The 26,437-nt window shown below is 34.6% G+C and overlaps 1 protein-coding gene across 1 annotated transcript in view; it reads right to left on the reverse strand.

Moving 5' to 3' along the window:
* The window catches only part of CNTN5 (contactin 5), a 1,378,753-nt gene that overhangs the window by 356,971 nt on the left and 995,345 nt on the right, over positions 1-26,437 (reverse strand). Inside the window, exon 10 of the mRNA XM_047692818.1 lies at positions 6,924-7,026. Within this exon, the coding sequence (XP_047548774.1) occupies positions 6,924-7,026 (103 nt within the window). The remainder of the gene's footprint in view (positions 1-6,923; positions 7,027-26,437) is intronic.

Genomic DNA, 26,437 nt, shown 5'->3' on the forward strand with positions numbered 1-26,437 from the left:
GCTTTGGGATGAAATGTTCTGAATATATCTGTGATGTCCATCTGGTCCAGTGTGTCATTTAAGGCCTTGATTTCCTTGTTGATCTTTTGTTTGGATGATCTGTCCATTTCAGTGAGGGAGTGTTAAATCCCCTACTATTATTGTATTATTGTTGATGTGTTTCTTTGATTTTGTTATTAATTGGTTTATATAGTTGGCTGCTCCCACGTTAGGGGCATAGATATTTAAAATTGTTAGATCTTCTTGTTGGACAGTTCCTTTGAGTATGATATAGTGTCCTTCCTCATCTCTTATTATAGTCTTTGGCTTAAAATCTAATTGATCTGATATAAGGATTGCCACTCCTGCTTTCCTTCTGATGTCCATTAGCATGGTAAATTCTTTTCCACCCCTCACTTTAAACCTGGAGGTGTCTTCAGGTTTAAGATGAGTTTCTTGTAGGCAACATATAGATGGGTTTTGTTTTTTTATCCATTCTGATACCCTGTGTCTTTTGATTGGGGCATTTAGCCCATTAACATTCAGGGTTACTATTGAGAGATATGAATTTAGTGCCATTATTTTGCCTGTAAGGTGACTGTTATTGTATATTGTCTCTGTTTCTTTCTGATCTACTACTTTTAGGGTCTCTCTTTGCTTAGAGGACACCTTTCAATATTTCCTGTAGAGTTGGTTTGGTATTTGCAAATTCTTTCAGTTTTTGTTTGTCCTGGAAGCTTTTAATCTCTCCTTCTATTTTCAATGATAGCCTAGCTGGATATAGTATTCTTGGCTGCATGTTTTTCTCATTTAGTACTCTGAATATATCATGCCAGCTCTTTCTGGCCTGCCAGGTCTCTGTAGATAAGTCTGCTGCCAATCTAATATTTTTACCATTGTACGTTACAGACTTTCTTTCCCGGGCTGCTTTCAGGATCTTTTCTTTGTCAGTAAGACTTGTAAATTTTACTATTAGGTGACGGGGTGTGGACCTATTCTTATTGATTTTGAGGGGGGTTCTCTGAACCTCTTGAATTTTGATGCTTGTTCCCTTTGCCATATTGGGGAAATTCTCTCCAATAATTCTCTCCAATATACCTTCTGCTCCCCTTTCTGTTTCCTCTTCTTCTGGAATCCCAATTATTCTAATGTTGTTTCGTCTTATGGTGTCACTTATCTCTCGAATTCTCCCCTCGTGGTCCAGTAGCTGTTTGTCTCTCTTTTGCTCAGCTTCTTTATTCTCTGTCATTTGGTCTTCTATATCGCTAATTCTTTCTTCTGCCTCATTTATCCTAGCAGTGAGAGCCTCCATTTTTGATTGCACCTCATTAATAGCTTTTTTGATTTCAACTTGGTTAGATTTTAGTTTCTTTTATTTCTCCAGAAAGGGCTTTTATATCTCCCGAGAGGGTTGCTTTAATATCTTCCATGCCTTTTTCAAGCCCGGCTAGAACCTTGAGAATCGTCATTCTGAACTCTATATCTGACATATTACCAATGTCTGTATTGATTAGGTCCCTAGCCTTTGGTACTGCCTCTTGTTCTTTTTTTTGTTGTGAATTTTTCCTCCTTGTCATTTTGTCCAGATAAGAGTTTATGAAGGAGCAAGTAAAATACTAAAAGGGTGGCAACAACCCCAGGAAAATATGCTTTAGCCAAATCAGAAGAGATCCCAAATTGTGAGGGGGGAGAAAGGGGATAAAAAGGGGTTCAAAAGAAAAAAAGAAAAAAAAAAGAAAGAAACTATTTAAAAAAAGAAAGCCAATAAAGAAAAAATATAAAAAGAGGAAAAAATATATATATATTAGATAAACTATTTAAAAAACGTTAAAAAAAACGGTAAAAGTTAAAAAAAATTTAGCAGAAGAAGAGAAAAAGAAAAAAAATTGAAAAAGAAAAAAAAAAATTAAATTAACTGCAAGGCTAAAAAATCATGGGGAGAAAGCCATGAGTTCCGTGCTTTGCTTTCTTCTCCTCTGGAATTCTGCCGCTCTCCTTGGTATTGAAACAGCACTCCTCGGTAGGTGAACTTGGTCCTGGCTGGGTTTCCCGTTGATATTCTGGGGGAGGGGCCTGTTGTAGTGATTCTCAAGCGTCTTTGCCCCAGGCGGAGTTGCACCGCCCTTACCCGGGGCCGCGCTGAGTAGCTGAGTAATCCGCTCGGGTTTGCTTTCGGGAGCTTTTGTTCTCTGAGCGCTTTCCGTAGAGTTCCGGAAGACGGGAATGAAGATGGCAGCCTCCCGGTCTCTGGCCCGGAGGAGCTGAGAGCCCGGGGCCCCACTCCTCAGTGCGCCCTCAGAGAACAGCGCCCAATGACTCCCGTTACCCTGACCTCCGGCCGCGCTCCGAGATGACCGAGCCTGCGATGGGTTCAAGGCAACCCCGAGCTGAGAGTCACTCCTCGGCTCTGTCTCTGTAGCCGGCTTCCCCGTTCTAATACCGGTAAGCTCTGCGACACTCAGACACCCCCGATCCTTATGCGACCCTGCGGGACCTGAGGCCATGCTGACCCTGCCTGGGCTTCCAGTTAAGCCTCTGGAGCGATGTCCCTCAGCGGAACAGACTTTTAAAAGTCCTGATTTTGCTCCGTTGCTCCGCCGCTCGCCGGGAGCCGGCCCCTCCCCCCGCGGTCTATCTTCCCGTCGCTTTGGATTCACTTCTCCGCCAGTCCTACCTTTCAGATAGTGGTTGATTTTCTGTTTCTGGAATTGCTGTTCTTCTCTTCAATCTCCCGTTGGATTTGTAGGTGTTTGCAATCTTTAGATAAGCTATTTAGCTGATCTCCCGCTACCCGAAGTAGTCTCAGCCTGCTACTTCTCCGCCATCTTGACTCCTCCCCAATCTTCTTCATTCTTAACCTCACACCACCCCCCAAAGGAAATAACCAAACCCCTCTTAAGAATCCATAGATAAAGGGATGATTTTCAGATCATCTGGTTAAGTAGTAAGTATGACTTGGACACAATAATAAGCTTTGAGAATAAAAACATGAGAAGGAGAACTTATAGGTCTAAGAGAGAGATACTGATGGATTGAGGTAATAATAAACAGTAAAGAATGGGGACAAAATGCAAGTGTAAATGTGGGCATAAACGGAAAAAAAAGATGAGAGGGCAAGAGGTAGAGATTTGGAGAATGTAGATGGATTCGTTTGGGAAAATAGGAATTAGTCAAAAGACTTTATGCATAAAAAGTAAAGTTACTTATTATTTATTATGTGTTACTAATAAAGAGTTGAATTGGATTAAGTAGACACAACCTTTGAATTTATTCATTCCTTCAATAAATATTTCCTGAGTGCGATTATATGCTAGCTCTGTGGTAGGCACTAGGAATAAGTGAAGAATGTAGTCATGATTCTTGCCCTCATGGGGTTTAAAACTTGATGGGGACTTACTGATTATTCTTTTTTTTTTTGCCTCCCTTGCCTGTCACCTTCCTCATCTCCCAGAATCTCCACCTTGCTTTGAATGCTGCTAATAGCATCCTCTGGGCTTGTAAGCTGGCTTCTGTTTGCCCTTAGTCAAGAGAACCACCAGAGGAACACAGAAGGCATGAGGAAAAAGAAAGCAGGGTATGAGTTTCTTGATCCTTTCCTCAACTGTGTTCTTTTAATGCATTTCATCATGGCTACAGTTATTATAGTTGCTTTGGGGGGCCCCAGCCCTCTCCATATCTCCAGCTGTCCCTGGTTCCCATGACACCATCTCCTCCTCCTCCTTCATTTTTGCTTAAGTGTGAAATGACTTCATGTTATCACTAGTCTATAAATGCTTCAGTTTCTTTTCTTGGTTCTCTTAACCTTGCTCATTGATCTTCAACTTGTGCCTTTACTAGACTCTTTTGAACCATAAGGGTTTGATGTTTCTACCTGGATTCTGACTGATCTAGAGGAGGAAAAATTAGAGAAACTCCTATGTAAATAATTTAATAATTTAAAACTGTATTAAGGGTATGATGAAAAAATACAAATATTTAGATAGACAATAATGAGTGTCAGTTACATAAAATAGTCAGAGAAGGCATCTTTAGAAGGTGATTAAGTTGAGGCCAGAAGGTAAGGGGAAGCTACCATGGAAAGAGTGTTCCCCACAGAGGAAACAGAAAATGTAAAGGCCATGAGATAACAAAGGTTTTGGCATCCTCTATGCTAGAATTTGGTTATAATACTCTATGACAAGCATTTGATTAAAACATTATGTGGACTGGGGTGTCTGGGTGTCTCAGTCAGTTAGGCTTCTACCTTCAGCTCAGGTCACAATCTTGGGGTCCTGGGATCAAACCTTGTGCAGGGCTCCCCACTCAGCTTCTCTCTCACCGTACCACTCCCCTTTGTGTGCTCATTCTCTCTCTTTTTCTCAAGTACATACATAAAATCTTAAAACAAAACAAAACAGAAACCAAAAAACAAAGCATTATGTGGGCAGAGAAGGGGGGAAATCAGTTTGAGTGGCGAAGTCCTGACTGGTATCTAGTGACAGATAATAAGTTTGTGGACAGGCAAAGGTCCACCATGTTAAAGTGGGAAGCAGCTCAGGTGATCTGTGGGAACTAAGCAGATGCTCAGGTATTAATTTGAAATTGTTGTGATTATGTTGGTATGCAATGAGGATCTATCCCATGTGATAATGTAGTCTAAGAGAATAAGCACATATAAAGATGTTGTTTTTTAAATTTTGTTTACTTTCATCAGTGGTAGTTTAGTCTTTAGGTAGAGGTGTATCTCTTCATAGCATGTTTTCCTTTTCTTTTCTCTCTTTTTAAAAAATTTTATTTATTTATTTGAGAGACAGAATAAGCCAGAAAGAGAACACAAGTCGGGGGAGGGGCAAAGTGAGAGGGGGAAGCAGATTCTCTGCTAAACAGGGAGCCTGATGCAGGGCTGGATCCCAAGACCTCAAGATCATGACCTGAGCAGGAGTTTAACCTAGTAAGCCACCCAGGCACCCCATGTTTTTTTTTTTTTCAGAATTATGACACTTCATAAAAAGAAAATCAAATGAGCAACAGAAACTTTCTTGACAGGTTGTGTGTCTTTATATCCCCACCCCCTTTTTTAAATACTTATGCTGGGGGGATATGAAGAGAAGGAGTAACAAAAGAGTGGAAAGTTGAAGAAAATAAAGTATTAAAATAATATAATTTGACTGTTGGATTCCACCTAGAATGAAAGGGACTTTAAAGATCAATTTACTAAACATATATCAAGAATTCTAAAAGCAAACACAACTAACTTATTAAATAAGCTTGCCTGGGGAAGTATCCCATATTGTTTTTTTCTCTATAAATCCATTTCTGTAATTTGTTTTATAATATGACCTTCTGTTAGTGCATATTCTGGTATTTAAGAATTATTTAACTGCAGGATGTATGAAAACCTTTGGCATCAAGCCAAAACATATTATTTTTATATTTATCAGAATTGAAATGATTACTCAGGACATTTTCAGGCATATCTGATGCCACAATATGGACAAATGGTCAAAAACAAGACTTTGAAGGCATGATTTAATCATGTGAATTTAACCAATATCTTTGGGTTTGGAAGGTTTCCTTAGGTATCAGCCCAAATACCTCCTAGATGAATTTTAAGTTCTTGAAATATATTTCTACTTATAGACATATTTTGCTTAAAAATGCCACATGATAACATTTCATTTTTAGTCTATTATGATCATTTCTACTTAGATTTATTTTTTTTAAGATTTATTTATTTTAGAGAGAGAGAGAGAGAGAATGAACAGGAGGGGCATTGGGAGAGAGAATCTCAAGCAGACTCCATGCTGAGTGTGGAGACCAATGCAGAGCTCCATATCACCACCCTGAGATACTGAACAGAAACCAGGAGATGGATGCTTAACTGACTGCTCTACCCAGGCAGCCCACTTCTACTTTGATTAAATAGGATTCCACATGTATGCATTTAATTTCAATCCATTTTGAAATTAAAAGAAGAAACCATGGTTTTTAACTACATTTGCACGCTCAACCTCTTCTTACTAGCTGAATTTTTCATATTTGCTAATATTTTCCTCAACCCTAGGCTAAACCTACTTTAAGTACATTTATATAGCATGTTTCATCTTCAAGTGCTTTATAGCTAGCTCACCACAAGTTAAGTTAAATGATTAGTAACTCTGACAGAGATGCATTTATGCAAATTATAATCATAGAGTCTAGAAAGGACCTTGAGGTCTCATCACTCTAAAGAAAAGCCAAAAACAAAACAAAACAACAACACCCTGTTTAAAATAAATCATAATACTCGAATCAAATATAATCAAAATCTCACTCCTGCATCTATGCTCAATACTCATATTATAAACATCATTGACAAGTGATTATGTATCATAGGATTTAAACCCTCAGAAATAAGATCATAAAGTATAGCAGTCATTATAGTGTGAAATAAATCATCTGTTTGATTTGGAGAATGATTGCATGTTGTACACATTGACAGCTGGTGCTATTATGTTAACATTCTTTCAGGGAATACTAAAGTAATCAATTGGTTTACTGCAACTATCATCTTTATGATTTTTAGGCTGTTGTCTCATTATATCTTATCAGAATCTATATCCTTTGCATGAAGAGCAGATAGCACCTTACATTTTTATCCACTTTTTATTATTACTAAATAAAATTTAAGAACGATATTGGAAATTTAAGACATATAGGCAAAAAATGTGAAGTTCTTCTTTTATTTAAACAAGTTTCCTTTATGTTCAAGTAGCAAAACTATATATATATATTATTGTTCATAGAAACTACTAGAACGATCATTATAATTGGTTACTTCATCACTTCCCAACCCCTCCCCTTTTTAATGAATAGCCTCCAAGGAGCTTCTGGGGAAATGAAATCTAACAAAGTAAGTGATCCAAAAAAAGATATGTCACATTTTAATAAACAATTGTGTCTAATTATGGAGAATATGTACTTACTTGCCAAGTGCAAAGCATTCCATCTTAACAGTTGTTCCCTTAGCAGCTGTAACTGTGAAAGGAAAATGGACCTCAATTTTCGGCTCATATTCTCCCATCACACCTGGGAAATAAAGAACATTCTTTAAGCATAAAATGAATGTCACAATTTCCTTCCAATTCTGGAAATATTACATTGAAAAGCACTGTGGTTTGGTTGTTAATGTCTCTTTGATGACTGCTAAATTTTTGATGCACTGAAATAAGAAATATCCCAGTTTTCATTTAAGGATTGGATTGCATGTATGTTCAATACCATTTTAAATAATAATAACTGAAAATGTTAGTCAACACTGTTAGTTTAATTACCAATTACATTCCAGGGGAAACAAATAAATATGAACATTTCCCATGGGAAGTAATTGTTTTTTTTCCTACGTAAGTAAAAACTTTCTTTATCACTGTCATATAAATGAATACTTATTAATTAAGTCAACATACATCAATTGAATGTCTATAATATTCAAACATTTTGCAGGCATTATGGGAGTTACAAAGATAAATCAGTCATGGACTGTTCTCTCAAGCACTCAGTAAGTGTATTTTTAGAGAAAGAAATGACATATACTCAAATATGGAAGAATAGTTATATATAAAAAGACTGTAAACAAAAATAGGAAGTGATGAGTGTCATGAAATTAAGTATTATGTACCTTTGGGGCACGTACAGGAATAGTTAGGATTTGAGTAAGTAGTAAAATGAGAGGAGAAAAAGTAAATACAATTGTAAGAATAAAGACAAAATGAGGGGAAACTATAAGAAGTAGGAATATCAGCTTTTCTCGCACATTGGTATGTGAAGGGAAATGATACTAGGCAAATTTGGAAATATAAACGGAATGCAAAAAAAAAAGAGGCCTTGATTATCAGAGTAAGATATTCAGACATTAATCTATACATAATTTGGACTACTGAGGTTTTGAATAAGGGGATGGTATTTTTGCTGAGATGTATATACTGACATTGGAGCAGAGACCATTAAATCAATTACATTATTTCAATAAAGCCACGTAGAAAGAATAAAAGCCCAGACTTGAAATATGGTGGTGAAGAAAAGAGAAGAGGCACTACATGAAAAAAAAGAAACCCACAAAACTAAAACAAGAAAGAATTGAGATTGGCACTCAATGGGGGGAGGGGGTTTGCTGAGGACAAGTGTGTGATCCTCTTTAATAATGACATTATGATTTTCAGCTTCAGAGCTGGGTGATGTGAATGAAAGGAAAAAGAACATAGCTACAGTAGAAAAGCAGATGACTTTCATTTTAGGAGTACTGAGTTTCATATCTACAAGATCATCAGAAGAAAGAATCTGACCAGTTAACACAATGAAGGAATGAAGCTCTAAATGAGTTCTGGACAGGTGATAGACACTTAATGTCATCATTTAGAGGTGGCATTTGAAGCTGTGAGATTATTTAAAAAGGTCTCAGGAAAAAAAAGGAACCTGAATCTCCAAAGCTGCAGTAATCTGTTTTGATTTCTTCTGTTACCATAAGTAAAAATTCCCTTTAGAATCCTCTTTTATGCTAATACTTTTTATTATGTTTTTAAAGAGCATCCTGTAAAAAAATAAATAAAATACATAAAAGGGTTCTGTAAGTGTACATTTCAGGCTCTTCGATACCTGAATCTGCCTCTCCATTATATCAAAGTATTAATGATATTATTGGCTAATAGTTAAACCCATGTATTATATCTCTTCTCTTTCACATAATATTTGTAAAGTGCAAAACTTTCATCCTTAAGAATAACTAAAAAGATAGGCATTTCTGGGAGAATTTGGGAAGTGATTTTGTCCAGGTAGGGCCTTCTCGTGTTTCTCAAATGCGTCCCATATGGCCGAAGACATTGTTAAGCTTCACTTCAGGGCCCAAAAAGTTTGCTAATATTTCAACTAGATATTAAAAGTAAAACTAGAAAGTTTTTGTAAGAGGTTTCAAATTATATTATCTAATTTGAGCTGCAGTATAAGAAACAACTGGTTCTTTCTAATTTTACTGTAATGGTGATGATATAAGGACAGATGAGAAATCTAGATGTTTTGTTTTTTTAACAATTGAATACATTCTGTAATTAAGTTTAGCTCTCTATTTCATGGGATAATTATGTTAGAAGTAAAGTCCACCTTAGCGAATATAATTCACCTCTCCCCCTTTTTTTTAGAGAAAGTTAAAATTCAAAGAAGTCAGGAAACTGGCTCAAGATCCTATAGAATGCTGTTGATGGAAATGGACAAAAAAAGGAATTTTCTGACCTCGGGTCTTTACTAGCCATTTTCTTGACATCACTTTGTTGAGGAATTTTAATCACAGAGTGTAACAGACCAGGCACATCACATGTACTACATCAATCACTGACTGTCTGCCATGGTACTTGGTTTATTTCAGTTGCAATTTTTAATATTTCAAGTCATATGTAGCTTAGCTTGTAATCTCTTTTATTAGATTGGGTTTGGTGATAAAAGAAAAGAAACAATGCTATAAAGCACATAGTTAAGTATAAAAGATGAGGCTAATCTCTTTAGTCAAGATAGTTTCTTTATTTTTATTTTATTTTGTTTCATTTTGTTTTGTTTCATTTATTTATTTTTGTCTCCCAGGACACACTGCAATGTGTCTTCATCTCTTTCCCCATACCTGTCTTTTCTGGGATGGTAGGTTATCCTGCTGGAATTTCATGCCAATAGAAAATGACCCCAACCTACCTTAATTCCTAAAAAACAGAAGTCTTCCAGCTGAGAGAACATTGCTCTCCTTCTATGTCTTCATGGTCGTTGATTTTTTAAAATTTATCACAATTACTTACAAAGAGTTAGGGTGTTTTTTTCTAAATAGAGTACAACTTAGAGCAGTGTTTCTCCAAGTGCATTGTAGAATAAAGAGCCAATGACATCCAAAAATCTGAAAAATCTACAAAAATTTCAGTCTGCAGGGTTCAACTGCAAAACTAGTGATGATCTTTGAAGGTGGGTCTACAGAGTCTATATTTTAATAGCAGTTGAGTTTCAATAGATGTTTCATTTGTAATTTTTTTAACTGTCTTTAGCAACCTGAATATAAATATATAGTATTGTGCTGTGTAAGCCCCTTGGTAAGGAGATGAAAGTCCAAATAAATAATAAAAACATTAAATACTAATAATGATACTGACAAAGATGAAAGAGGGAAGAAAGGAAATGAATAAATAGTTCACTCTGTGCCTATTAACATAGTGCTATGTGTGAGACACATCACTATACTCATCTTTTTGGGACATATTAGATATTAACTTGTGATTTGTAGATAGGTGATGCAAATCCCAGTTCCAGCCCTGGCTCTCTTGGAACATTGAGGCAATCACAGAATCCCTCTGGATCCATTTTCTCATGTATAATGAGTTAATATTATGGATGGTTTAGAAATTAAAATATTATACATTAATATATTCTTTTTAATTTACTGTATTCAAATAAATTACCAGTTATAATCTTTGGAAATGTTCATCATTTAGAAAAGTGTCCAGATGCCTTCTTTTCGATTCCCAAATGAGTCCCTGATAAGAGACAATTTCACAAGCCTAGATAGATAGACAACATGTTGTTTTCTCACCTCAAAAAGTGCATATTATCTTGAATCATAGTTTCTCAAGATGAGTCATTGTTATATAAAGAAAGGGATTGAAGGAGTGCCTGACAAGAGGAAATAAGTAACTCGTGTTATCTTCAAATAAATGTACCATTATGAATAGTGTTTATTTAAGGAGATTGAGAAGTACTAGAGGGGTTTATTAGAAGATGATTTTCATCACTCATATATATTCTAAAATCAGAGAAACCAATAGACTTTTTTTTTCCTTTTCCTAAGCATCAAGAATAAATTGATCAAGGGGCTGCCTCACACTGTAATTGCTTTCCTCTGATTACTGAATTTTAAGATGTATTTTCTTCTGTTCTTGACCCTGTGATTTAGGGAAATATATGCATCTCTCTCTATCACAATCTGAAAGTTCAGCCCATGTACATCAATAACTTAGAAAAATAACTTATAAAAGTAAAGTTTAAAGAAAGCAGCTATATATATACTTTTTTCTGAACAAAACTATAAGCTCTCTAGCATTGAAACAATAGGATAGATCAAATTTGAAAATTTTAACAAAAGATTGAATATTCACTTTGAGAAATATTTTTAAAAGTTTTTCTTTTCTTAAAAGAAGGTTTTCCATTTTTAGGAAATTGAATGTTTGCTTTTTTATAAATTTTGATTCACAAACAAAATTACAGAAATGTTTCTGTAAATATATCTATATAACCAAAAATATATATAGTTCTGTAATAAGTCTATATTTATAACTCTTATAGGTGATATTCTTACTAGTTTTCTTTGACTTTGTGCATTGTAAGTGTGTGTGTCTGTATGTGTGCCTGAGTGCCTATGTGTATGCCTTTCAAATATGAAAAAAGAAATTTGGTTACTGCTAAAAATTTTGGTAACTTGATTGTTATGAGATACCACCAAAACCTGTGAGTGTAACAATCGATCAGCTTTTGAATGAACTAGGGTCCTCATTGCTATAGCCATGGACCCTTCTCTGAAAGCTGGTTTGACTAGTTCCAGTAATAATGGGCAAACTACTGTACTGACTTGCAAGGAAACTAAATAAAAATAAAAAGATAATGATTACAAATGGGATATATTAATATCCAATTCAATAAATAAATGCTTCGAAGATCTCTAAATAATTCTGTGGGGCTCTCCCACCCTAATCAGAGTGGGTTCTTTTCAATTGTGATTTAAGTAGAAGCTATACTTTCTGTTTGATTCATTCAAATATTTTATATCTATCAGAATGTATTTTTCCATTAAAAAGATGTTAAAGTAAAATGCCTCAGAAATATGGTGGACTCTCTTCACTGTGTTAAGGACATTAACCATAAATTGTTATATCCACAGTCCTTTCTATAAGAAACTAAAAGCAGTAAGATACAAATAAGATAAAGGTAGGCTAAATTATAAGGAGGCAGTTTTGACACACATCATTTGGAAGGTAAAGAGGATCTATTCAAATCAGGAGGAAAGATAAGCCAACTGGAGAGTTTAAAAAAAAAAGTTATCTGTAAGAGCTGAAACTCATTATTGGGAAAGATATAAAGGAAATAGCCATAAACTAAGATTCCTAAGACTATGGATTTGCATTCAGTGACCTTCCAGTCTTCGTTCCTCCGAGGTCAGGCCATATTACAAAAACTAATCTTTGTTCTTTAAAATATCTTTTCTCTTATCATGTCATGTATTTCTTGAAAACAGAAGTCTCTTATTTAAGCTCACTGGAGTGAACGTCTGTACCTTGCAACTACCTAGAAACCCACATTGCCTTTGAGTTTTAGATTTTTAACATTCTTAGGGAAATTGTTCCTTGCAGAAAAATTTCTTACCTGTAGTTGTCTATTTATTCATACAGTAATCACCAAGAAGTCATGGGACTTAAAATATCCTGGAGGAATTAGTTCCACTAACTCATTTGGTCAACTGCCTGGTTGTATAACTCTGGGAGAAAACGTGTCAAATGCGTTGTTTAACTATTCTTAAGAGTTTATTTTTACACTTTAATCTGCACAGATTGTTTTCTCACTTCAGTGTTGTTATTGAAAATGCCAGAATTCCTGCTGTTAGCACTCAGATTTTAGATACTAAACATACCAGGCCCTGATTTGCTCTGTAAACAGTTCACAACATATTCTATTTTATAAACTCTCACTGATTTCAAAGACTTTATGAATGACATGGTTCAAAAGATACATATTTCCAGAGGGGGAATGTCAATTATCACAGCCTCATCACAGGGCTTTATGTGCATTAAAGAGTCTAGATGTAAAGATATAATAAATATTTTGAACACCTGCTCTAAGCCTGGTGCAGTAAGTGTATGTAACCAAATTGTCATTTAAAGCTTACAAACACAACAAAGTAGATAAGATTATCTCTATTTTAATTAAGAGGAAAGTGAGTATTTGAAAAGTTAAATAACTTGCTCAACATCAGTGAGCTATTAAGTGACAAGTAAGGGTTTCAAGTCTAGGACTACATTAATTCCAAAACCAGTTTCTCCTCATTATTCTATGTTGTTCCCCAGGAAATGTTCCCACTGTTTGCAAGGCAGAATTTATTTAGTCATTTCCAGTTTTGTGGACAACTTAGTTCTACTTCAAACAGCGGGTTTTTCCTGACCCTCTACCCCCTCCCCACCTATCCAGATTAATCTGTTTCTTTGTTTGTCTGTATCACTTGCTCTCTCTGTCTCTCTGTCTCTGTCTCTGTCTCTCTCTCTCTCTCTCTCTCTATATATATATATATGTAAAACTATATTACATATAGTTATATTATATTATTATATATTCCATATATATGAAGAATCTAGTTCTCATTATGTAGAAAATCTATGATAAGTAACATAAGAGCAGAGAATATTTTAAAATTTATTTTATCTTTTTAAATTTTATTTATTTATTTACTTGAAAGAGAGAGAGAAGGTGCATGAGCAGGGGTAGGAGCAGAGGGGGAGGGAGAAAGAATTTCAAGCAAACTCCACACTGAGTGCAGAACCTGACAGGACCCTGAGATGATGACTTGAACAAAAACCAAGAGTCAGAGACTTAACTGACTGAACCACTCAGGTGCCCCAAGAATATTTTATTTTTATGCATTTCAATGCTAATGTCCTTTCCATTTTGAAGAAAATTGAAGGTAATGTTCTAATCTGGAATAATAAAATCTATAGATTTAAAAATTCTTGTAATATGGTCATATGAGAATAAAAAATACTTTGTGAATGAATAAAGTGATAAATTCTCTCCAATTCTCCATAATCTATTGATTACCAGGCTCTATTAATTTGTTTGCTATAACATGTTTCCTATCCATTTCTTTCTTTCCATGCTAATTGTCATTACTTCAGTTTGAATTCCCTTTCATCCAGCTTATTATCTATGGCAATGTGGAGATACTTGGTGGCATGACGAGTTGTCATTAAAGCCTCATATAATTACATTTAAGATAAATAGAAGATATTTGAGATAGAGTTTATACAACACTTGGAAGAAGTGTCACTATAAAGGAGAGTAGAGAAAATAAGATGGGAACTGGATGGGGGCTATTGAGTCAAGAAAAATTTGCTTTTAAGACAGTGAGTATTGTAATATGTTTGCTGATGAGTATGATTCAGTTTGGAGGAAACAAATGATCCTTACAGGAGAGAGAGGGGATAACTGCAGAAACTCCTTGAATTAGGTAAGAGGGTATGGGATCCAGTACACAGAACTGCCAAGAACAGATTATTAGTTGTAATAAGAGGTAAGGGCAGAGCATGAATAGATAGATACAGGTAAGATCTTATGTTTGTTGTTGGAAAAATATATAAGATTATTAAGTTAAGGCAAAATCTATACTCAAAGATATGTGTCTCTTTATATCCACAGTTTCACATTCATAAACATGAAGTGAATGGAGTAAAGCCTGAAGTTGGAGATAGAGACGTGACAAGTGAGTGGAATATAATAGAGATAAAGTGATAAAGAATGGAGAGTGTATAGAGTGTATAGAGAAAGATGTTTATAATGAGTGACTATGCTATTAAATAGAAAGGATCTTGGAACACTGAAAAAAATAAAATAAAGGTTAAAAAAATAAAATAGAAAAGAAAGGTACTTGAGGACACGAGGGTGTGATGGACAGAAATATATAGTGGATTGATCAAAGGATTACAGAGCTTGTGGTTGAAGAATTGTTTGAATGGAAAGTGCTAAACAGACAGAAAGGAGGCTGTGGGCAGAGTGCCATTACTAAAAATTGAGCTTTTGATGAAGTCAGGATCATTGTTAATGGCAAAATTCAGGCTATGACCTTTGTAATGGGTGGTTAAGGTAAGATGGAGTGAAAGTTCAAGAGTGGCAAGGAGGTTAAGAAACAGAGAGGTCAGGACATTGAATGGATCACTGCTATAAATGTGGATGCTTGCCAGAGAGAGTAGTATCCATAAATGAGGAAGACTGAACTAGAAGAATTAAATATTATTGCAATAGATTTGATTGAGACTGCTGAAAGCATGCCACAGGTCTTTTCTCTTTACTGATGTTTTCATTTCTTAGTTTCCCACTCAAAGACTTCAACGTTCTAGTCCTAAGTTATCTTTTCAAATTTACCTCTCACTCTTCCCCTTCATACATCCATTATTCTATGTAACAGAAATGTTTGCTATTTTCTTTTTTTTTCAAATATTTTCAAATATTCAATTTCAATTTCAATTCAATATTCAATTTCAAAAATGTTTTTCAAATATTTTTTCAAATATTTAATTTATTTATTTGTGAGAGAGAGAGAGTGTGCACCCAGGAGCAGAGGCAAAAAGAGAGGAGAAGCAGACTCCCACTGAGCAGGTGTCAGAAGCAAGACTCCATCCCAGGCCCCCGAGATCATGACCTCAGCCAAAGGCAGACACTCAACCAACTGAGTCATCGAGGTGTCCTGCTATGTTCCAAATATAATTTATTCCTAACTGGTTATGAGACTTCCACATACTGTTTGTCCTTATTTAAAAATACCTTAATATCATCCCATGCATGCTAAAGTTTAGTTATCAGTAAATTTCACATGCCATCTCAGAAGATGGCAATGTTGGCAACAATGGCAAAGAAGAAGAGGAAGAAAGGGAAGGGGAAGAAGAAAAAGTGAGAGGAAGGGGAAGGAGAAAGAGATGAAAGAAGAGAGAGAGGAAGAGGAGGAGGAGAAGAAAGAGAGGAAGCACACAAAAACAGCCCCCTGCCAGGAAAAAACAAATTTCTGTAATTTCTGAAATTTCCCCAGGAAGTAATTTTGTCCTCTACTTATGAGTTATCATAGTGTCTTATTTCTTTTGATACTAATTATGTTATACCTTGTATTACAGTTAGTTATATACAGCTATTCCAATTATCTTACTGGTTGAAACTATCCCTTGAACTCTCCTATCTGATCCAACCGTACTCCTAATTCTTCTTTAGTCTGTCTTTCTGATGTCTTTATGACTTTGCCTCTGAACACCTAGGTCATTATAAGCAATTATCTTTTGGTACAACTGTTGTAACTCCTCATTCTATCTGCTCATCAAAAAGCTATCTGTGTTTTTCCATATAATATTCATTTGTCTTTCATTACTAATAGAACAGAGCTGTGCCATCTTGTCAATACAATCCTTTCTCCAACAATACAATCAATACAATCCTTTCTCCAAAAAAAAATTCAAGATTCCAGATCAACACTTGAATCTGTTGGTCTTCCTACCACAAAAGTTATTGTCTTTAAGGCAAACAAATAAACAAAGAACAACAAATAACAAAAATAACAAAACATATACATTTAATTCTAATTCCCTGCTTCAAAGACTCTGCTTACTCAGGTGTGATTTAAAATAAAATCTGAATCCTCTACATTGCATTCAACAACCTCCCCAATTTGGACCTTTCCTTTCTGGTTAGTCTTATCTTTAGTGACTCTTCTCACAAATCTCACTCTGTAACCACATGATACTTTTCTGCATTTCTCAAAGTAACCATGCCACTCTAAAATCACGTTTTTGCCTTTCTCTTTAATTGGCTTAACCTTTCCTCTACTTAATAAACTAACATTCAGGATTTAAAATCATACTCAAATTTCATCTCCCCTTTAGAAGAATTAATTTTCCTCTACTCTTTTTTCATAGTGCACAATTCAAACCATTATTTTAGGGCATATCCTCACTGCATTTTAGTGATGTTTACTTCTCTATATTCTTCACTCCATTGTGGTTTCTGGCAGTAAGGAAATGAAGCTTGTTTTTTTGTACTTGCAGTGTCAGTACATAAACTGATTAACTGGCTACATGTTACTCTTTGGGTGCACCAGGGTTCCATGGTCCATAGTTTCTCCCATGGACTATTTGATCTCATTTTCCTAATAAAATTCTTATTTACTATCTTGGATTGGTTCTTACAAACATTTTCTTTATTTCTCATTTTAAGTTTGAGAGTGTTTCAGGAGCAAACCAAGGAATTTCTTCATAATCTTTCTAGTGTTTCTTGTACATGTCTTTTCTGATTTCTTTCTACAGAGATAATTTAATTCAAACTTTTGACTTCAATCTCTGGTACACTTAGCCCTGATTCTGCTGTCTTTTCCATCCAATACATTCTATACATGACTTCAGCTTAATATTTATAAAATATTATTATCATCATTTATTTTCCTGTCTCAAAAATAATAGTGATTCTCTATTGCCTTAATGATAAAATTCAAACTCCTTATTTTGGCATGCAAGGCCTTAAAAATCTGCTCCAAATCTAATTTCTCAAACTTAGTTTCCAACTGATTATAATAAACCCATTGCTTTGGTTAGAATGTCTCCAAAATGGCACTTATTCATTCTGTGTTATAGTGAAGTTATTAACGTATATATCCATTCAAATACTCACAAATAAGAAGGCCAGATTAAGATTCCCACCCCCCCAGGATCACCTCCACAACCACAATGCCCCACGCCAATGGATCTATCCTATAAATTCTTATAGCACTTACAATTTACACTTTTCATCTGTACTTAATTATGTTTTATTTAATGTTTACTGTTTACATCTTGTTTTTCTAATGAGATAGACAGTTTACTGGTGGCCAAAGCCATGCTTTATACACTTAATTCTGTCTCATAGAGCCTCAAATCATGCTAGGTTCATGGACATAGATAGTCCTAGTTTATAAGCCAAGTGATGAGGGCTAGTTATAGAGCACCACATACAAAACAGAAATAACAACTAATCTTCAAATTCATTTAAGAATACTCAGGACTGGGAAAACATCACAAATCTTCCAGAATTCCCCCCAAATCCTCATAGGTAATTTCATATTATAATATCATTTGGGAAGAAAAAAAATGAATTTACCAGTTTTTTTTATATATAGATATATACATGTGCATACAACAAAAAGATACAATATTTAAAAGTGACTAACCCATTAATAAATTATAGCACCATTTATTCTTGCTCATTAAAAAGATTTATCTAAGGTCATTAATACTGATGAAATGAAGCTTCTATCTTCAGCCTGTTGATGAATAAACTACAATGTATTTGAGTTTTCATGTCTTTCCTCTCACAAAAGAATCTGTCTTGAAGATATAGACTAACAGGACTATATTAATAAGTTTCTTTATTATTTTTATTTATGGAACATATTATCCAGTATTAAGCCAAAATAAAGCATAAAGAGAATATGCCCCCCAAATAAATATAAATGTTGAATATAACTATTTACATTTAAAAGCAACAACAAATAAGAACTGGTATTTAATAGATTGTAAAAGATATACTTTTCCTTTTTTTGAAAAAGAAGGGAGTCAGGAAAGAATTCATAATGGAAAAAGTGCCCTCCTTTGCAAATTGTCCTAGTTTTGCTTGAGTGTGAGTAAATACTTTTGTGAAGAGTACCAGAAGCAGGGCTTTACTTATAGTAAGTGTTCACTACAAACATGCTAGTTATACAAATGCTGAATTTTCAACACTGAAAAGCTTTTGGAAACCTGCTTATAAAAATTTTTTGTTGATATTTTTATGTTAATTTTCATTATGACAATTGTACTTTTTAATCCCCATTACTTATTTCACCTATCCCACCACCCAGTCCCATCTAGTAATCATCTGTTTGTTCTCTATAGTTAAGAATTGGTTCCTTAGTTTGTCTCTCTCTCTCTCTCTCTCTTTCCTTTTTCTTTTCTTTTGCTCATTTGTTTTGATTCTTTTCTATTTTTTTAAGATTTATTTATTTGAGAGAGAAGGAGCACACACCAGTGGGGGGAGGAACAGAGGGAAAGAATCTTCAAGTTAACTCCCTGGTAAAGGCAGAGCCCAATGTGGGGATTTGACTTCATGACCCATGAGATCATGACCCGAGCTGAAATCAAGAGTCAGACACTTAATTGACTGAGCCACTCAGGCACCCTACTTGTTTTGTTTCTTAAATTCCACATATCAATGAGATCATATGGTATTTATCTTTTTCTGACTGACTTATTTTGCTTAGCATTTTACTGTCTATCCATGTTGTTGCAAATGGCAAGATATCATTATTTTTATGGCTGAATAATATTCCTACATATTAATATAGCTATATATCTATATAGATCTATATCGTATCTTCTTTATCCCATCTATTGACGGATACTTAAAAAAAAATTAAATTACATAGCACCTTATCCCGGCTCAACAAATCTGCTTATTCCCCAGGTTTAAATTGGTTTAGTGAAATCAAGATTTGTAGAAATAAGCAATTTAATGATAGATGCAAATGTAATCTGTAAGGTCTTGTTTCTTACTTCTAGTTGTATTTATTTATATTGCTGGTAATTAGGTTTGTGAGTAATTTTTGTAGTGTATAACCCACTCTCCCCCTTATTTCTCTCACCTTTTTATAGGATTTCTAAAGTTGTAAAGATGAATTAAAATCTAAAATTACAATGACAGACCTAGTATATATCAGGTCATGCTCTAATCACTGTTAAATGTATAATGATAATATAGAAGTGCGAATAGTACTCAGTCTTTTTGTGGAGTTTATTATATACGGTACTTCTCCAAGTTCTTTAGATATGTCAAATATAATTCTTACAACCTTTTGAATTGGTCTAGTAGTTTCCTCATTTTACCTCTGAGGAAACTAAATTAAAAAGGTTAAAAATTTTCTGGGACACATCTACATGGCTCTGTTGGTTAAGGGTCTGCCTTCAGCTCAGTTCATGACCCCAGGGTCCTGGGATGGAGCCCCCTGTTGGGCTCGCTGCTCAGCAGGAAGCCTGCTTTTCCCTCCCTCTCTGCCTGCTGCTCCCCTTGTTTGTGTTCTCTCTCTCTCTCTGTCAAATAAATAAATAAAATCTTTTTAAAGAATTGTCCAAAGTTATGGCTATTAAATGCTACAGGCACAATTTGAATTCAGGAAGTCTGGCCCTAGAGTTCATGCTTTTTTCCACAATGCTATACAGTGAATGAATTTTATTCCATGTGTTCTGAGGTAAATCAGTGCTTTAGAGCCAAACACATTTTCCATAGAAAATTGTAAGTAATGGTTTGGTTGCTATTTAACTTAAAAATACTGACTACTTCATAAAAAGTGATGTATAGCACTAACATAGCTCTTTGGATTTCTGGGTCCTAGAAGCAAGGTTTAGGTTAAGGGAGAGGAGAAAATAAATCACCTCTCCTCTCTACATATGCTTCCTTCCCTGACGCAGAGCCAGTGTCAGATGAAAACTTGAAAAACAAAGTTGGTTTTTTTTTTTTCATATTCTACTTTTTGTTTACCTTTCTTCTCTAGTTCCTTTGCATATCTTTTTCCTTTTGTCTATAATACCAGCCCAGAACTGGGACAAACGACAAACTCCTTTTCTTTCTTTCAAATGTCAAATCTGCTCTGCAGACTCCTGTTGGTGCTGTGGAGTAGGTTCTTGCCTTTTTTGCACTCCTGACATATGATACCTCTTTATTTTACTCTTCACATATTGTGATGTTACTTAACAGAATAATCACCTTGTCTAACTACCCTATTAAATGATGCGTTCTTTGAGGATCAAAGGGTGTGTTATTCATCCTCAATCCCAAGAACCAAAAAAACCTGTGAACTATGACAGATTCTTTATATGCATAATTATTCTAATCTTTACAACAATCTCAAGGTAGTTATAATCCCTGTTATATGAACCAAGAAACCGAGCTTTGAAAGGGTGGGTCACATAATTAAAAAAAGCAGTACTGGGATTACAAAATAATTAAGTCTGCCTCAAAAGTTCTCTGCCTGGCTGTGTGTGTGTATATATATTCATATTTATAAATTTTAAAAAGTGATACTAAATTCCTTTCTTTTATTCTTTAGAGTCTTATCCAACTCTCTTCCCTTATAACCCATGCACTCCTTCATCACTGAGATATTGTCTCGTAAGACTTTAAAAGTAAAAAGATATGATTTAATTCATATGTGTTCTGAAGTAAAAAAAAATTACTTTTTTACTTCAGAAAATTCCACTCTCTGTGGAATTTTATTTTTTAAAGCATAGTGCTTATTATCTAAATTACTATTTAGCTCATGGAATTGGAGCCTGAGTGATTTAAGTATTATGCCATACGGGTGGAAGAGGTCAGAGATAGTGGGTCTATTGCATTTAGCCAGATCTGCGTGAAAGTCCATTTCTGTGGTTAGAGTCTCTAAATTGTTCCCACTGTTTATTCTTTTTAAAACTTGTTCTCTGCTTTCACTCACTTCTGAATTTCAAATTCTCTAAAAGTTTCTTGGGGATAAAGCTTTTGTTTAAATAAAGAAAAAGTCAGAAGGGCCTGTGGCAGTGACTAGCTTGTGGGAGGACAGCTATTCATACATATGAATCATTTCTAAGTTGGCTGTCAGTAAGATTTGTACTACATGTATTTGATCATCTGGATATCAGGATGACAGCAAAATATTTCTTTATGTTAGCTTTAATTTATTCATTAAAGCAGTGAGTGATAGAAATATTCTTTAGGATGCTGAATTTGGCATATTCTTCATTTTCTTTTCCTCATAATTAAATTTTTTTGATACTCTGACGTTTTAAAAGAAAACCTACATTTTAAAAAAAGTTGCTATAATATTAAGTAACCTAGTAATTATTAAGAAAATTAGGCTATGTATTCTCTTGACAGGTATTTTGGCAGATAATTAACACACTATATAGTGGGCAACCTTACATTTTCTATAGATGAATTGTGTCATTCCCAAAGATCAGAATAATCCCAATTTTACTTATACAGGTTACTCATTATACTCTAATTTAATAAATGTGAACTCTCTTTCTTGATGAATTGAGAAAAAAAAATCCTCACATGCTATTCATACTGAGGATCATCTCTAAGCACAACTTTTAAATTTGATTTATATAATACTGATAAAATAACCCAAGCCTCCAATTTGGCAATGATGTCATAAGAGAGGCATAATGATACAATGGAAAGCACACTGTGAGTTAGAGGTCTGATACCACATCTTCCACCAACTCTGACCTTGAGCAAGTCCCTTCACTGGCTGGCAACTGAGCCATAAAGTATAACGTTTAGCAGTATACTTTTTAGAGTCATACAAATATAGGTAAGAGGACCTGATACCTGTCCAAACAGCAAATTCTTTAACTATAAAAGAAAGATTCAAAATGCTGTTTTGTTGTGAGGACTGAATAAGAGAATGTATGAAAAGCTTTCAGCACAGGTTGCCTAGTGCATAGGAAAAACGTTAAGTATTATCATCTTCCACTTATGCAGCTGCTATCTTCCTTACACAACACTGAAATATAAGGGTTATACAGTAAGATGAATCACTGAGTTATAAAATCTTTTGAATAATGGCAAGATTATACTGATAAAAGTAAATTGCCTCCCAATATGTCTACTATGAAAGAACACAACATTCATTTGAATATATGAGTTTCAGTACATTTATTAAAATAAAATCAGTCTTATTGTTTCATGATAAATTTGCAAAATATCTCATGGAGGTTAACTGTGAGAGAAACATTTCTAAATATTATAAATTGCTTTCCGGAAGTAGTTTTAGAACCCTCAATATCCTGTATGTGATTTTTAGCACTGGATAATAAAAGTGATCAGAAAATAAAAGTATAATTCAATAAAGGAGGGTATAAATAAGGATATGTATTAAATACTTGCAGTATAAAAGAAACCATAAAATATCTACCATAGCATTACTCAATTTTAGACAAAATAACTGAGACAAAATGTTAGATATTGTTCAGGAGAGAAAAATGGAAAGAAATAATTTTAAATGATTTATAAAGAAACTTAAGGTTATTTTCAAATACATTATTGCATTTGAATTGCATTTCAGAGAAAAATCAGGTAGATCATATTAAGAATAGCAGTGCAAGCAAAATGAGGAAAATAAAACCATAGGAAAATGGGCATCTTTTTAATAATATAAAGATTGTCTAAATAAAGTGAAAAGACCTTTGGCATCTATGGCAGCTCAGTTATGAGGACATTCCTCCAAAATCAGTATATTAATCTAAATTTCAGTAATTACCTTAAAGATGATCAAAAACTATTAATTAAATACAACTATTGGGACTTCATCAAGATAAAAAGCTTTTGCATAGCAAAAGAAACAGTCAACAAAACCAAAAGACAAATGACAGAATGGGAGAAGATATTTGCAAATGACATATCAGATAAAGGGCTAGTCTCCAATCTATAAAGAACTTATCAAACTCAACACCCAAAGAACAAATAATCCAATCAAGAAATGAGCAGAGGACATGAACAGACATTTCTGCAAAGAAGACATCCAAATGGCCAACAGACACATGAAAAAGTGCTCCACATCACTTGGCATCAGGGAAATACAAATGAAAACCACAATGAGATACCACCTCACACCAGTCAGAATGGCTAAAATTAACAAGTCAGGAAATGACAGAAGCTGGCGAGGATGTGGAGAAAGGGGAACCCTCCTACACTGTTGGTGGGAATACAAGTTGGTGCAGCCACTCTGGAAAAGAGTATGGAAGTTCCCCCAAAAAGTTGAAAATAGAGCTACCTTATGACCCAGCAATTGCACTACTAGAATACAAACGTAATGATCCAAAGGGGCACATGCACCTGAATGTTTATAGAAGCAATGTCCATAATAGCCAAACTATGGAAAGAGCCTAGATGTCCATCGACAGATGAATGGATAAGGAAGAAGTGATTTATATATATATAATGTAATACTATGCAGCTATCAAAAATGACATCTTGCCAATTGCAACGACATGAATGGAACTAGAGGGTATTATGCTAAGCAAAATAAGTCAATCAGAGAAACACAGTTATTGGATGCCTGGGTGGCTCAGTTGATTATGTGATGCCTTCAGCTCAGCAAATCTCTCATCGGGATCCCTGCTCAGCAGCAAGTCTGCTGCTCCCTCTGACCTCTCATGCTCTCTCTCTCTGATTCTCTCAAATAAATAAATTCTTTAAAAAAATAGAGAAAGACAATTATCATATGATCTCACTGATAGGAGGAATCTGAGAAACAAGACAAAGGATTATAGGGAAAGGGAGGGAAAAATGAAACAAGAAGAAACCAGAGAGGGAGACAAACCATAAGAAACTCTTAATCTTTGGAAACAAACTGAGGGTTGTTGGAGGGGAGGAGGGTGGGAGGATTGGGGAGGCTGGATGATAGACATTGGGGAGGGTATGTGCTATGGTGAGTGCTGAGAATTGTGTAAGACTGATGAATCACAGACCCGTACCCCTGAAACAAATAATATATTATATGTTAGTAAAAAATAATCCAGAAGCAATAAACAAATTGAAGAAATACTGTGACTGTTTGATGATCAGTTTAAAGTCACAGTTGCTTTTTGGATAGAATAAAATGTCAGACAGTCCCTAAGCTGATTGAACATAGAAATTCCCAGTGAGAAAGTAAAAAATAAATATCTCTAATCTTCACTTCTGGCCTACCAAATCACAGCATCTAAGGGAAGGGCCCAGGAATCTGAATTTTTAGTAGGATTCTCCCAACATGATCCTGTATATTCTTTCATCCAGCTTTTGTTTGGAAATCCTGTCTGGTATAAAAAGGACTTTTAAAAATAAAAAGAGGTATGTAATTAATGGGAAACAACAACAACAACAACAAATGCTTGGCAAGTAATGATTTAGTACAGTGGGCAGAGGGTTCCCAATTGTAATTGCATAGAATATGAAATATCTGGAAAGTGCTATAGAAAATGCAGATTCCTTGGATTTGCAGGGCAAGGACAATTTGGACACATATATTAAATTATTTCTTTTTTCCAATCCTTTTTGAAGGAATACCTGGAACAGTGACTCTACTAATGGAGTCCTAGTAGTGCATTTGAAGACCCAGGTTCTCCTGAGACCTTCCAGGGAAAGAGTATGTCTAGGACTTTAATTTTTTTTAGAAGTTTCCTGAAGTATTTGGAGGCCTGTAAACATTTTTAAAGACAGTGCACATTCTGCTAGCTGGTGTGGTTTGGGAAGGACCTGCTGACTCACTATACCTGAAGAAGTGCTTTTCCAGTTCAGGGAGAAAGATCCTTTGGGTTTAAAACTTCCTAGTACTTTCAGTTGGGAGAGGGCTGCTGGGATCATTTGGGGAAGGAGGAGAGTGAAAACACTCCTTGTGTCTTAACAATGAAGTGTTTATTGGTAATTTGTTCATTATGCATTTCTGGAGATAAAAATACTGATTTCTAGGACTACTTCAGAAATTCTGATTGGTTAGATCTTGGGTGTGCCCAACATTTTAATTTTTTATAAGCACCCATGACTATTCTCATGCAAGTATTTGAGGATCACACTATTAAACTTTGGCTTATTAGGTGCAAGTTTATAGATTTCCAAAAGGTTTTGAGAAATTTTATTATTAAATGTTATTTTATTATTTTTATTTTTAATTGATGTATACTTGTCATACAATTTATATTAGTTTCAGCTTTAGAACATAGTGATCCAACAATTATACACTTTACAAAATGCTCATCATGATATATGTAGTTACTATCTTCTCCCAAAGTTATTAATATATCATTAACTATATTTTTATACTGTAATTTTCTTTCTTGTGATGTATTTATTATATAATCAGGAGTTTGTGCCTCTTAATCCCCTCACATATTTTGCTTATCCTTCTCTCTGACAACTATCAGTTTGTTCTCTGTATTTATGAATCTGTTTCTGTTTGTTTTATTTGTTTGTTTTATTTTTCAGATTCCAGAATTGAAATTTTATGGTATTGGTCTTTCTTTGTCTGACTTATTTTACTTAACAATAATACCCTCTAGATCCATCCATGTTGCTGTGAATAGCAAGATTTCATTATTTTTTTATGGCTGAATAGTAATATTTCATTGTCTATATGTACTGCATCTTCTTTATCTATTCATCTATTGATGAACACTTACGTTGCTTCCATATTTTGACTATTGCAAATAATGTTGCATAATGACTTAAATAATGTACACGAGTAATGTTTTGTCATGGTTACTGAAATACCTTAGATATTGGAAGCAATATGTTGGTGAAATGGAAAAGTCCTCAGGAGTCAAATTAGAGCTGGCATTTATTGATTATTTTGTAGAATATTTTAATATGGGTATAATAAAATTTCAAAACTTTGGGGTAATGGAGATAGCATGGATACTTGTCTCAGAGGGTTATTGTGAGGATTAAATGCATTACTACATGCAAAGCAAATGGAAAAGGGAAATAGCAAGCTGGAAAATACAATTTCCATGAAGATATCATAAGGTTGTGTGGGTGGGTATTATGAAAGTGGCAGATGATTTTCAATATGTTCAAACATAAGGACATACTTTTAGAATAAAGTTCAAACTATCCTTATTATTTAGTAGATTCTATTCCTACTTATTGTAACTAGCTAGCT

The sequence above is a fragment of the Lutra lutra genome, chromosome 10, assembly GCF_902655055.1.
Source record: "Lutra lutra chromosome 10, mLutLut1.2, whole genome shotgun sequence".
Classification (NCBI taxonomy): Eukaryota; Metazoa; Chordata; class Mammalia; order Carnivora; family Mustelidae; genus Lutra; species Lutra lutra.